We start from the raw sequence: 15,164 nt of genomic DNA on the forward strand, positions 1-15,164 counted from the left end.
AAATATAGCTTTTATTTGTAGGAGTGCATTGATGGGGAGGAACAAAACATTTACTGGGAACAAGTCTACTCAAGATTACAGACATCATGGAGCTTAAATATATATATTTTTCAATTCAAATTGAAATATACGATATGTGTCTGTATAGAGTTGTGTAATTATTTATAACATACTATTTCACAAGTTTGGTGTTATTCTTGTTACAAACAACTACGATAGTTATTCTGGAAATATCCCACTTTTTTACGATTTGACCAGTGTCATATTTATATGTAAAAATGGTGGAGCACCAACCATTTCAAAACATAGATACCAGTAAAACTACAATACTCTCTCTTGCTACTGTTTTTTTTAACATGTTAACAAACAGCATTGCTCCACAAAACACAGCGAGAGAGAGGACAAGTTACAGTACCACTGTCACAAACCTAAATTAAGAATGCAATGTTTAAACCGACACAAACAAGCTCAGAACAAATGAGCCTATAGGGCCAAAAGCAAACAGCAGTGAGCTAAACACCGCTGAAGTCAACAACGATGTGCACAGACAACGTTTTAGGGATCCAGAGATCCTGCAATCATAATGGAAAGAATGTCTGCCAATATATAACGTTATCCCATTCCCAGCTCTGTACCTCTCATATAGCTCAGCGAGCCAGCATATTGGCCTAATAATCCCGAATAATAAGGCAATATGAAAGTGGCTATGACACAACAACATTATGACAACAACCGTAATCCGTAGCCTAGTCTCAACCGATCCAGCACAGCAACTTGTCCCATGCAGGGACCAGCAGCAGAGTCAGGATGATAAGTGTTTGTTATGCTGCTCAATGGAGCGCCTGTTGCGATGTTTACCCTTCTAAGTAATGTTGAGCCCAGTTTCACAGCATCGTCCAGATGACTCCCGCTGTTCTCACGTTTTGCAATCCTCTCAGAAAGATGAAGATGAAAACAGGCACAGGACGGTCTCCCTCGAAGAATAACGTTTACAACTGGTCACACACGGCGCTGTCAGGGGCTCCAGTATTCGTACGCTTAGCTTGCTACTAGCGATGGTGCTAATCTGTTGCTATCTGCAGACAAATGGCTCTCACACAGTACAATACACAAAACTGTGTAGCAGTGTGACAAAGTTATTATAAACTAGCCAGGCTACTAACTGTCTCTGTACATTAATTAAATTACACCTTTCTTTCTTCTGCAGTTGGTCGCTACCTCCAAAGAAAACACACATTCGGCACAACACCAGTGTACTCCGATCCGCTCTGCCCGTTAGTCCAGCACCTTAACGAATCGGAGGCCTCTCCTAAAATAAACAACATATTCTGTCACAGCTCAGGGTCAGAGGTTACCCTCTTAAAGTGACAGAGCCTAATATGACAACATTTTTATGCTGCTATACACCTTTTAACTCAAACGCAGGGGTTACATAATATATACAGTATATGGCATTTTATACATATGCTCCGTGCCAGGGGGGGCCACTGGCGGCGCCATTGTGTGTGTTCTCTACAGGTGTTGGGCCCCACCAGGGTTGTCCCTTGTTTCCGAATCTGTGATTTTCATGGAGGCCGTGTTCTCTACCGGAAAATGGCCAACCCCCTGCAGCATGTTACGGCCACAGGTGAAGGAGATTAAGTTTCTCTGGGTCTTCTACACGAGTTAGGACAAAATGGAGCGTGAGATGGACAGGCGGATTGGGTTGAAGTCAGCTGTAATGTAGGATCATCATGGTGAAGACTGGTCAATTTACGATTGGACCTGCATTCCAACCCTCACCTATATGTGCTCACTCTTAGAGACAGGCTAAGGAGCTCAGACATCTGCTGAGCTGCTGCTTCTTCACATTGAAAGCAGCCAGTTTAGTTGGTTCGGGCATCTGATCAGGATGCCGCCTGGGCACCTTCGTTTGGAGGTTTTCTTGGCCTGTCCAACTGGTAGAAAACCCTATAGGTCTACCCAGAACGTGCTGGAGAGAGAGATCTCATCTGGCTTTGGATCCCCCTGGAGTAGCTGTAAAACGTTGCTGGGGAGAGGTATGTCAGGACTACCTTGCTTTGCCTGCTGCCAGTGCAACCCAGCCCTGGATAAGTGGCAGAAAATAGATGGATGTATGGAAATAAAGAGAAAAGGCTTTTGTTAATTGTATCTTGGGGAGACTAAATGAAGTGGATGTGAAGACTGAATGGAGTAATGCTGTAATGACCCTAGTGGACTGAATGGTCTGTGGAAGAGTCTGTCCAGCTGTGCACTGCTGCTGCTCCTACCTCCATTACTCACTTCATTGGCTCTGTTGCTTTCTGTCTCTCACTCTCTCCCTTTCTCCTCTCACCTCTTAACGGCCATTAAATTAGATTTACTATAGTAAAACCATAACCCTCTGTCTGTCCCTCTCTGTCACTCACTGTCTCTCCCCCATTTTCTGTCTCTCTCACTCCCCAAAGGCTTTCAAATTAAATTCACTATTCAGTGGCGGCTCGCCTCTCTCTTTCGCCGCGTGTCTCTGCAGGCAGCCTGAGCCAATCACAAAAAAGGACACTGAGTGGTTTTAACCCATCTTCATTCACTCACCCTCTAGCTATTTACTCTCCCCCATTTTCAATTTTCACATTTATTTCAGAGACACTCCCCTCTGTCTCCCCCCTGCACCACCTCACCTTTACACTCTCTTTACTCTCTCCCTGCTATCATCTCTTTTTTATTATCACATCTTCCATTTACATTGTTATTGTACCTACAGACCACAATCTGTAATCCAAATGTACACCCACCTCTAAGAATCAAGCATTGGCATTGGATGATAACTAAATCAAAGTTTTCCAATTCTGTTTAAGGTTTCTTATACTGAAAAGCTGCTATTTTCAAAGTGTAATAATACCCAGAGACAGTAGATTTTATCTCAGGTATCAATTCCCACTATGTCAGTGACTTTAAAATGAAAAGCCAGACAAAATCTCTGTTCTCTGACCACCCCACTCTTAAGTACTGTTGAACGGAACAGTAACTGCCTCTATTGCAGCTACATGCTCACATTTAAAAATCACCATGAGCCCCGGTTGAAGTGAAAGTTGCTTGTTTCTTTTATGGTGATTTTTTAGCCATGTTAGAGCCATGACTCTAGGGATGGTACTATCGGTCGGTCTGTCAGTTGGTGGGTCCGCTGCTTTGCTCCTCACTGGATGGATTGCGGTGATATTTTTGATCTCCAGTGGATGACTCCTACTGACTTTGGTGATTACCCTGACATAAGCAGGTGAAAGTTCACACCTGTGACTTACTGGTATATACATTTACTTAATGGATTCGCACCAGTCCAGACATTCATGTGTCCCAGACAGGGACTTCTAAAGACTGGTGATAGATTTTTCCTCTAGTGCCACCTTGGGGTTAACATTTGTGGTTTTGAGTGAAATGTCTCAACAAATATTGGATGGATTACAATGACATTTAGTTCAAACATTCATGTTTCTCTCATTATAAACTCTAATCCCTTTGGTTATCTCTTATCTTTTCTCCATCATCAGGTCGCATTTTATATTTGTCCAGTATTTTGGTTTATAGCTTAAAGAGGTAACTGCGGAAGCTACATCAGTGCGGTGAACACACAGGGTGAAAAGAGGTGCTACCTGAAAATGAGCATAATATGACCACCTTAATAATAATGTTAGCAATCTAATGCACAAAAAATAAAATGTTAATGCTGATGTTAGCATTTAGCACCACCAAAGTTCAGCCTTACAGAGCTACACCCAGGTGTAGTAGTTGCTGTTAGAGTTGTTTCAAATGTTTTTACTTTTTAGTAAGTTTATGTTATTATAATTAGATGAGTCACTATGACTAAATTTATTTCTGGAGAACAGCATTAAGTCACCACATTAGCTGTAGTTAAAATTAAAAAAATAATTTGTTAAATCCCTGTTAAGAGTGAAGTATATTTTGCATGTGAACTGCCTGAAAACCACATTGAAGTAAAAAAGAACAGGGAGATAGAAAAAAAGTTAAATGTAATATTGAAGATAACATTCAAGAGTTAATCAGTGGGGTTTTCTAGTTCTTTATAGAAGTACACTGTGTTCAGCCATTGTTCTTTAGCCCATATTATTAAAGTGGCCTAATTCCACAAATGGCTATTATAGAGAGGGAAATTACGAAAAAGATTCACTTGTATAAAACAAGATTACTATTATTACTAACAATTATCAAATTAATTACCAATCTCAGGGACTACAACAACACGGAACATTGGACTTTTGCAGGGAAATTAATTTTGCTATCTGGGCAAGGAATTAAACTCTTTCTCTTGCCCAAGATAAATCATTTTAGAGAATAGGTGAAATTAAATGTTTTTTTTATTACCTGGATCCACTTGTCACCCTATTTTGTCCTCCCTAACCTCACCCATCTTATTTCTCTTGCACGGCTTCAGCTCTTTTACACCTCGTCCCCCTCTTCTCCACTTTTCTAAAATGTAATCCTTTCTTCTTCTTCACTTGACTTCCCTCTTACATTGCAATCCCCCTTTGCCACCTGTATTCTCCTCTCTTCTCTCGTCTATTCTCTCCCTCTGTCTCCGATTCCTTCCTTCCTGTTCTCTGCTTTGCGTGGCTGATCAAAGCAGGCTCAATAGGGCAATATGTCACCTAGAAAGCTGCCTGCAGGCTATTAAAGGTGTACACACACACACACACACACACACACACACACACACACACACACACACACACACACACACACACACACACACACACACACACACACACACACACACACACACACACACACACACTGGAAGGGATATCTAGTAAAAAACAGGATGTATAAAGAGCTGCAGGTCTGTTTGACCGAAGACGAAGCTGAGCTGCACACAGAGAGCAGAGAAGAGAGGCCACAGGACTGGATGAAGCTCTTTGTCTGTATTCACACAAAAATACTTCCCACAGTGTTGTGCGGAGATGTGGCTGTGTTTATTTAACGTAATCCTCCCTCTCTTCATTCTCTCTCTAGCTCGCTTGACCATCACTGCTCTCTCTCGCTTGTTGAGCTGTGGAGGAGGGGCGAACTTTGAATGGTGTGGTTACAAACAGCAACTCTCCTCATTCTACCTTTAACAAAACCCAAATGCTATTTTGTGTATTTTTTAGAAAGCCACCTAGAATTAAATAGCCAATAAGAATATTGAATTATGGTTTATTACCAGCATTCCTTGTGAGAGAGTTGGGGTTATTTTTGCATGGTTATTTTGGAAGGAGCCTTTCCCAATGTTCCTGTGACATGTGACTGATATCTCACTTGTTAGCATCTATTACAAGATTATGGTTTCCAGGCACAGTCAGCTGACTAAGACAGGAGGCTGCAGTGGAAATAATTTCTCTATGTTCATCAGTCTTTTCTCGAGTTCTGTGGAAGAGACGTGGGTGACAGGGTTTGGCCATATCTGGCAGAAATAACTGGATCATAACAAATTTCAAAATATCTTAGAAGAAACAAATGAACGGTTGAGGCTTTGCAGTGATCAACTGCAGGCTACCTGATAGTGGAATAATATTGTTATCCCAAATAGAAAGTGACTAATGATACCAAAATTATTTTTAGGTGATGTGGAAAAACACATTGCTAAAAACATACTTTCTTCTATTGAAAGTAACCACATGCCCGGATGTCTGGCTGATGCTTAGTTGACTATTCTATAATGAAAGAATGAAGAATCAGATGTGAAACTCTTTCAATACATTTCTTTATTTACATCCCTCCAGCTTGCTCTTCCATCAACACAATGTGTCAGACCACATTTCTCAGAAACAGTAAATCTGCAGAGGACGTTATGGTCGTTGTCTTGAATCATGGAAACGACATAGTGAAAATCTCACACTTCTTATTCTCTTGTTTGCACAGATCATGTCTCGTAACTCTTCTTAATACTCAAAGGAAATAACTCATTGTTCTACTCAGCAGATTGGCACTTTTAACTGACACAAACAAACTGGTTTTATCAGTTATGTAGAGATTTTCCAACCAGTGACCCACTGCCTTACTACTGATCAGATCTCTGTGTCTTTCTGCTACTGATAAAATCTGTTTCTGGAAAATGTGTTCTGACCCAGACTTTAAAACACAGTACTTAAAACTGCTATGTGTCAGATTTCCAGATAACACACTATAATTCCTAAATACTCCAACCTGATAAAACAGATGGCATTTGGTGAATCATTTTATTTAAAGCACCGGACAGTGAGTACATCCCTTTTAGCATGGTTGCCTCTCATGAAGTACAAACAAACAATTTGAGTGTTACATTATCTTTTAACAATATGGGTCCCCCAAAACCTCAGGTGTTCTTCACAATTATTGCTAGAATTATAAAGCGCTACCACGGCAGATTTGGCAGTGACACATCAAGGAAGAAACGTCACACATAGCATTTTAAATCTGGAAACAAACACAGGCTGTTTAGCTCATCCAGAGGTTGGGGTTCCCGAAACATTCACTTTTAAGTACACAAGGCTGTAGTTAATACTGCAGAATATACTGTTTTGTGTCAACAACACGGTTTTCTTCTTCACATGTGAAAAAATAATTTTTAAGTTCTGGTCTGGTTCTGTAATTAATCGACCGAAATTCCTGTTAGCTCAAACTACCTTGGATGTGAATGTTTAAGGAAATCCAAACCCATTAAAATCTCCAACAGGAACAACAGGAGCAAAGTAAAATCAACAGGAAATATATAAAATAAAAATGAGCGTACATATGATATGTGTATAAATATTTATATATGACATGGGCTCAGCAAAGTATGTACAGTTATTTTTTTTCTTTTTCTTAAATGCATAGTAACTTTTAAGATCATAAGGTGTAAATAAATAAGAGCATAATAATAAGCGACTCTGCTCTCCTGAGCTCAAATAAATAAACCTTCATTCATGACTGGCACGGTGAACTGAAACGATCAGAGATGTCACAGGGCTGCTTTGCCTGCCTCCTGTGAAAACCCTTCATGGGTCTAGTCTGTCAAAAGCATCTTAGTTTCTGGGGTAATTTCCCACTAGGTTATGTTGTGGCTGTCATCGCAGGTGTACGCCACATGAAATTAATGACTGTTACCGCTTTACGCAGCCATGAGAAGATCAAGACCATAAACACATAAAGTAATTTCCTGTTTCTCTGCTAGTCCAGTGGAAATGATAAAAAGCTGCGTTTGCTCTATTAGGATCAATTTAGCACTACGACGCTTTTGACAAATCAAACCAATATCATTACAGCCTTTCCACTCCTGTGAGCTGGTGTCTTATTCATCCTTTACCTCTGAGACAACAAACAGGATCTCCCAAAATGCTCTCTGCATGCTGGACAAAAGGCATTCAGAGGAGAGGTTGACGATGTCGAGGACAGCAGACGATGTAGAAGAAGCATTCGAAGGGTATTGTTCCGTATTTCAGAGGGAAACAGGCTCTTTCATATATTTATATTTGTACAAACATTTAGATCATAAACATCTCAAGCACCATAGATACTAATATCAACAAATCATAAGTGTTGCTATCCGTCCAAAAAAATGGAACCAGGCAGAGATCTTCTTAATTTGGTTATCATCCTTTTCTTTCTTTAGTTCTCTTACATTACTTTAAATATAGATTTTAGTTGCTTCTTTTATAATGTCTGTGCCCTTTCAATAAAAGACAATACTGGTTCTATTTAAATAGCCCACTTATAACCATAGTCTAAATTTGTTTAGACTTTGTTTCAATAATACAGGAAGGAGGACATTTTAACACTGAATATCAATGGGCTTATCCTGTACCTGTACCTTCCTCCCAATTTACTCTTAAATATCTCTTTAACCTATTGTCATTATCCTACTTTCATACAGCGTCTCTACATGGTCCCATTGCACTCAAATAAAAAAGGATACCTTATTATAAAACACACACATTGACGGATCATTCAGTTTCTTTTAGAATAGAGCAGAACAACACGGATACAAACAACAGACAGCGTGCCTGTCAATCAGTCTGACAGTGAAGTCAATCGATGGATGTACTTCACACACTGGATCAGAGAAGAAACATTTTCATTTCCACTCCTACGTGACTCAGATCTTTCATTGCTTTGTGAACATGAAAAAGCCATCACATCTGGATCAGGGGAAACGTATGCCCCAGAGGGTCAAAATTCAGATATGCTCTTTTTGTGAGTGAAGTCAAGGTAAAAATATCCACCACCGCAAGAAACTAGAGTTAGTGTGTGTGTTTTTTCTTTTTATGAAACACAAACAACTCTGTGTCCTGGAAAAATCATGTAAGTTTTTCAAATTAGTTTTTTTGTCCTTGCAAAAGTTTTGTTGTTTTAAAGAGGACTTGGTATTAATCTCCATGTTCCGTAGGTCTTCTTTAACTTTTTTAATTGGGGATCCAGTTTGCACCAGTGTACAAAAGACCATTTAAACATACAGTCTGTTTATGATATTGTGAAACACTGACCCACAGTAAAACATCACATTTAGTAATGGCTATAAGTTCAAAGATTTTCCAAGGACACTGACCTTTTGTGTTGTTTTTTCTTCTATGCTAGCACCATACTGACTGCAAGTACACAAATTCAGAGAGATAGAGAATTGGTCTGGGTATTGTTGAAATGTTCACAAGGCACTTATCTGAATCATTTTTCTTTGTCTTCCTGTCTTTCTCTTGGTCAGTCTCTTTTATTAACCACACAACAATACCAGACAATTCTGTAGTCAGCACTCTGTATTTACAGCCGATGGCTCTCGACAGCGTAAACTCTAAAAAGTGCTCTTCTAAAATGATAGGAGAAATTGTTTTTCTTCTCTCCTGCAACTCTTTTTTATCTTCTTTGTTTAAAAAATTACAGTTTTTGTTCCTCTCTAAACTCCTTTCCTCCCCATACATTCCTAAATGTTTGACTCAGTCTTAGAGGCCTCTCAGCAGTCCAATTGTTCACTTGGTTATGTTTGATGTTTCTTTTCAGACTCAGAACCATCTGTCTGCCCCTTTGGCAGCCACATTTATCTGATTCAAAGTTGCATGTCCGTTAGATGCTGTTCAATGTCTGTTTCTGAGGTTGTTTCCAAACCACAAGAAAGAAATCTACGGACTCTTCTGTCTCTATATATCTCCATTCCTTTTATCCCACCATCACTCCATCCATCTGTCCTTCTGCTTACTTACATCTGGAGGAGACATAAGGATGACATGCAGGATCTAGCGGTCCGTCCATCCCTGTATCCCTCCTTCCCAACTATCCAGTCACCCAGTATTTGTTTGTTTAGGAGATATTTTCGAAAGGTGTTTGATTAATCAGGGGTCAAAGGTCCAAATGTCGACATCTAATTGAGTCTAGCTGTGTGTCTGTCTCTCCGTCCTCCAGGGCTCCATCCCTCCATCTGTCTACCGATGTCTTGAGGACACGTCAAAGCAGGTGATCATCATGAGGTGGGCTTTGCAGAAGTTGACTCTGCTCTCCAGTTTGTCCGTCACTGTCTCCAGAGCTTCCAAATACTCCAGAGAGTCCACTTCGTAGGCCTGCTGTAGCTCAACTGGGTATGGACAGACAGGCAGAGAAAAAATATGACAAATCTTGCTAAGGCAATGTTACAGTATATGTACTTGTGAGCATATACATCCTTTTAAAGGGAGAGTAAGTGATTGTGCAGAAGGGTTGTTGATATTTGAACTCAACAGCTAAACAAATACACTCCACCAAATCTCTGAGGTTTCTCCAGCATTGAAACGCCGTAGCCCATCTCTCCTTCTTTGCTGTGCCTGGAGTCCAGCACGTTCGAATGTGCTGGAGTATAGAACTCTCTCTCCTACTGCCCCCCTCCCCCCATCACGGGCACTACCACCACCTGTTGCTGATTGGCTGGAGCAATGTTGTGTGGCCAGGTCCACACCACTTTCTTTTTCCATAAATGGAGCCAGGGCTGTGTAGGACAACTGGATTTTTGAGTGAATAGTGAGGACATATTTGCTGAATTTAAAACTGAATTCAAATCACTTACTATCCCTTTAAAGGAGGAGTCTGGTGACATTCTGTTGTTTTCTCATTGTCAACAAATTTCATGAAAACACTGAAACCAACGATTAATTAAAACGACTAACAAGTGATGTCTGTGTATCCAGCCTGATATATCTTATTGCTCTATGCCATTGAGGTAACTCTAAGAAACACATCAGTGTGCCCCACTGTTGCACTGGGCACTGTAGGTTATTTTAATTTGATCAGACACCCACCTGCTGCTGTTAATAACCAACAAAAGTTCCAACTCTGTGTTAATCCGCAGCTGAAAATAGTCCCAACAAATTTTACTTCTGTTTGAGTAAAGTTTGCTAAAAACTGCAGTGCCCAGCTGTTTTAGGACAGTGGTTCTCACACTTTTTCATGTCAAGGACCCCCTAAACTCACACAAATTAGACCACGGAACCCCATCTGATAGGATTTTGCATTTAGATGTTTTATTACAGATAGTGTATGAAACCCATGACCAAAACAGTCATACGTTCTGTCGTTATTTATGGATGGAATTATAGTAAAAATAAATCATTCTCCTTTTTGCTGATCCCACTTTGAGAACCACTGTTTTAGGAAATTACTGAGCCTTTTTAAAAATGAAAATATGTTTGTTACTCATCTTCTAAGTTCATTGCGTCTTCAGAAGGAATCAGTGGCCTTGGGGCTACAAGCCACAAACAGATCTGATACCAACCAATGCTTTGTTCGTTTTCTTTTCATTGGATTTGCTGACAATATAAAATTACATCAGCCTTAGTCTTCAATTCATTATCGTGTAAAGAACCGTAATTCTCAACCTTCAAAAGCAAACAAACAAAACAAAGTAATTGGATGAAACTGCTACAGCCTGTATGTACAGTGTTAGATAGATAGTGTAAGATAAATATTGTGAGCCAGGTTCAGGTGTGAAGAAGTTTCGGAGACTGACGAAGACTTAACATAGCATTATTTATTGAGCCCGGCCGAGGAGAAACAGTGCCAGCATACGACATATGAACGCGTCAAATGCCAACACCAAATCTGAAGGATAACATCTTGTGGTCCCTTTTATATTTCTGTCTTCCCCCTAGCGCCTGTAGGTTTCCCTATTAGGTCACCTTTCACCTAGAACAACTATCTATCTGATGTTTAGACTCCAGTGCTTCATCATATTGGAATCTCTCACTATCCATGAGTTGTACCTGTATCTGTGGAGCCAGTGAGTTCTTGTAAACATTCTTGTAGGACTCAACCTTGTTAGATTCCCAGAGAACACTGATATCTGCTAGCCTGACGTCTGAGCTACTGTTTCTAATCAGTCTATTGTTGTCTCCCTAACATGGAAAAGTATATGTGAGAAATACCTAAAGCTAGAATGTCAGAAAACATTTATGGGTCAGCTAAATTACTCTAAGCTAGACCTGTCTTACCTTTCCCTGTTACATCAACAAAGTCCCTTAAGAAATATTCTCAACATACAGTAGTGTGCTCTGTAGAATACATGATAAGACAGTTGGGAGCAGACGCGCACGCACACACACACACACACACACACACACACACACACACACACACACTCTTGACTGTGTCCGACTCCTACTTACACTCTGTGGTCCATTTGTGTGGCTCCAACATCAGGTACTGTTTGGTCTGTTCCAGCTCCTTCTTCAGACACTGGTACTTTGCTCTGACTTCACTGATTCTCTGCTGACGGTGCTCCAACAGACGGAGCTTGGCACTGACATACACCACTTCCTGACACGCAGAGAGAGGACACACAGATGTGGATTTTTCACCTTTATTTATCCGGAGGAATGTGTTGGCTATCTTTCAGCAGCAGCCTGCTTAACATGCACACAGTTACATACATTTGCACCTCATGACTCTCAGTGTGACCCCTAGTCGAGTACTTTCGGACACTGAGCAGCTTCACTGGAGAAGTAGGGGGTTAAGTGGCTTTTTTAAGACCACAGCAGAGAAAATCTATATTACATGCCTCCTCCCGCCGCAAAATCTTGGGAACTTTTAATCATTTCTAAAATGGTATTTTGAAAGTAACACAGAGGGGAAGAGAATGTAGATTTATGTGAAAAAAAGCTCACTATTCATGCCGAGTGTATAGCTAATGTTGATTCCTGCATTTCGTCAAAATCCATACTGTTTTATTTTTAATCATTTTTTCTTAAGTTTCTTTCCTCATGGACACATACAATAACAGGTCCCTTATTCCTATGTCTTGTTTCTGTTGTTTTTGCTTGTTTTAATATCCCACAACTATTATTCATCAAATCAATTCATTGACATCTAGTGAAATATACCTCATGCCATTTGGGCCTCTTTTTCTGCTCTTTGGCTCTCCACCTTCTTTGTATTATCCCCACATCCAGTCCTCATTCCACCTCACCTCCACCATACTGGTTTCTCATTCTCTTCACACACTCTTGCTGTAACCTTTTCTTGCTGTCTTTGCTCCCTCTTTTTTTCCCAAATACTTTTTTCCACTCCATTCTCTTTCTTCCTCCTTTTTCTGTTCCTTCCTGTATCCTCATCTTAGCCCTTTCCCTCACTTTAGCCACACTGTATATGAATGAGTTACTTTCACCAGTGAAGAACTTTAGTCTGATCTGTACCTGCTATGTCTTTAATTCTCACAGGCTGTATCTGGAAAAGTGGACTGAAAATCTGGACTGTACCGGGAAAACTGTGAGGAAGAATCCTTTTTTGAGGGGGAAGATTCTCTCTGCAGGGGGAGATAGGGATCAAAACACCAACCCTCTACCACCTGGCTGTCTCTCCTTCCCTCTTCTCACCCATACCTCACCCGCTTCCTTTCTCCCTCTCACCTTGCTCCCTCCTTTGTCTCTCCTCTTCTGCAGTCGCTCAACATCGTCTATCTCGTACACCTTGATCTCAAAGGTTTCTGTCGTTGCCGTCGTGGCCCGGAGGTTAGAGGGAACTGGGGGCCCCAGTGGGCCATCTACCCAGCACGCACCTGGGCTAGAGGAGGAGGAAGAAGAGGAAGTGATGGCCTGTTTAGAAGAGCGGTGAGATGGTGAGGAGGAGGAAGAGTCCAAGGTCAGTGCTGGGATCAGACGGCGACGCTGCAGGCCTGAATGAACACATAACACCACTAGAGTTAAACATAAAGTGTTTACAGACATATAAACACATTTGGTGCTATATACTATAGCGCATATTCATATATTAAGTAGCATGAATTAGTTATTATTAACAAAAAGACTGCTGTTTGCCTGGCAACCTCACCGCTACGACAAGACAAGGCTCCAGGAAGACACTGCACCTGCCCAAGAAATAGTCCGGCGTATAACTGCCCGAAAAACAAATAGATTTTTTTACATTTCAGTTTTTGTATAGATTAAACAAATGAAATATAACGTTTCAATTAGTGAGCTTAAGAGGTGCTGGTAGGCAGATTTTGTTATCTTTGGGCAGAGCCACGCTAGCGGTTTCCCCCGTGTCCAGTCTTTATGCTTAGCTAAGCTAACAGCTGGCTGTAGCCTTATATTGAACGGACAGATTTTAGAGTGGTATTGATCCTTTCATCTAACTCTTGGAAAGAAAGTGAGTAAGCCAAACTATTATTTATACTAAATGTCAAACTATACCTTTAATGTGATGTAATAAACACATATTGGTGGGTTCACGTAGTAGTGTTTTCACACCATTCAGTTACATAGGAACATTCAGGAAGAATAAAGTGTAAGACATATATGTGTGTGTGTGTGTATATATATATATATATATATGTGTGTGTGTATATGTATATGTGTATATATCTATGTGTATATGTATATATGTGTGTGTGTGTGTGTGTGTGTGTGTGTGTGTATATATATATATATATATATATATATATATATAAATATACGTATGTATATGTATGAATCCACAGCCATACAGCAGATCCAGTACAACATGTTCACTCTTTACCATGAACTTTGCATCAGAACAAGTGAGATAGGACATAGATATGGAAGTTTGAAAGCTATTGAAAGATATCGAATTTTGTAAGCTGAGGAAAGACATCATTGGTGGGAAAGGTGAGAGAGGAAAATGGATGCTGAAAGTAAAGGACAAAAAAGTTCTGAGTGATTGAAAAAGCAGAAATGGAATGGGAGTTTGAAGCGAGATAAAAAGTTTAGTCTCTGTTCATGAAGCTCATAGATAAGAGTAGCAGGACACTCGCTAATCTGCCCACCACGCTAGAATGAACGCACACACTCATACGTGAACACACGCTTTGCATAGAAATTGCCAGCCATGTCGACAGGAGTGAGAGTTATCAGATTCACCAGGAAGATGAGGTGCGTGAGGGCGAGGAGAGAGAGAAAGTGGTGATTTTAATAAGGTTGCAGCTGTCTTTTGGTCTCATTGTGACAATGAAAGGTCAAGCAGAGAAATTTGTATTTCATTACGTGGTAAGAAGCAGAGGACAGAGAAAGAATGAGGGTCTGCAGGAAGGAGAAGATGCGAGGGGAGAGAGCTGGACGAATGAGGTTGAAAAATTGTGAGAGGACTAGATGAAAAAAGATGAGGAGAGGTAGAGACATGGAGGAAAAATTGAGGGAAAGCGTGTGAATCCAATCTAATGGAAATCAAGCACAAAGAGAGACTTAGCTGGAGATGTGATTAACATTTCGGTCGCTTCAGTCTGCAGCACAGCTGCCCTTTCTTCCTCTTACTATTTATACTCTGTCTGCCTTGGGACTGAATTGTATTGTGTGTTGTATCCATCTTGAACACATGCAACAAACACAGTGTCTTTATCTCTTCTTGGGACAGTTTATCAGCGAATGCTCTCTTTGAAGCACGGAATCAAGTTAAAGGAAAATGCCCCAAACATGGATGGAACGGTCTACTCCAATTTAAAGCGCTGCCTCCGTCCAATCTGATTTTATGCACATATCAATCCTCACGGTTAAACAGCAGAGTGTAATTTGATGGGCACATTAGCAGCCTCTCTGTGTGACATTCTGGTGAATATATATTCATTACAGCCCACACCAGCAGATTCCCTTTACCATTTCACAGATGGATGATCAGGGTCACCTTTCCTACCTGCCTCCTTCTGCAACCACAGCTTTCTTCACTTTTCCCTTACCTGTTCATTGCTTTCTCGTGGTTCTTTTCCATAG

General features: G+C 40.5%; 1 protein-coding gene across 1 annotated transcript in view; it reads right to left on the bottom strand.

Annotated features, from left to right (window-relative positions):
- Positions 1-5,720: 5,720 nt before the first annotated feature.
- kif26ba (kinesin family member 26Ba) overlaps positions 5,721-15,164 on the bottom strand; it is a 76,615-nt gene continuing 67,171 nt past the window's right edge. Inside the window, exons 24-26 of the mRNA XM_046033279.1 lie at positions 12,852-13,117; positions 11,613-11,763; positions 5,721-9,553 (exon numbers count right to left, since the gene is read on the bottom strand). Coding sequence (XP_045889235.1) covers positions 9,405-9,553; positions 11,613-11,763; positions 12,852-13,117 — 566 coding nt within the window. The 3' untranslated portion in view covers positions 5,721-9,404. The remainder of the gene's footprint in view (positions 9,554-11,612; positions 11,764-12,851; positions 13,118-15,164) is intronic.

The sequence above is a fragment of the Micropterus dolomieu genome, linkage group LG20, assembly GCF_021292245.1.
Source record: "Micropterus dolomieu isolate WLL.071019.BEF.003 ecotype Adirondacks linkage group LG20, ASM2129224v1, whole genome shotgun sequence".
NCBI classification, from domain to species: Eukaryota; Metazoa; Chordata; class Actinopteri; order Centrarchiformes; family Centrarchidae; genus Micropterus; species Micropterus dolomieu.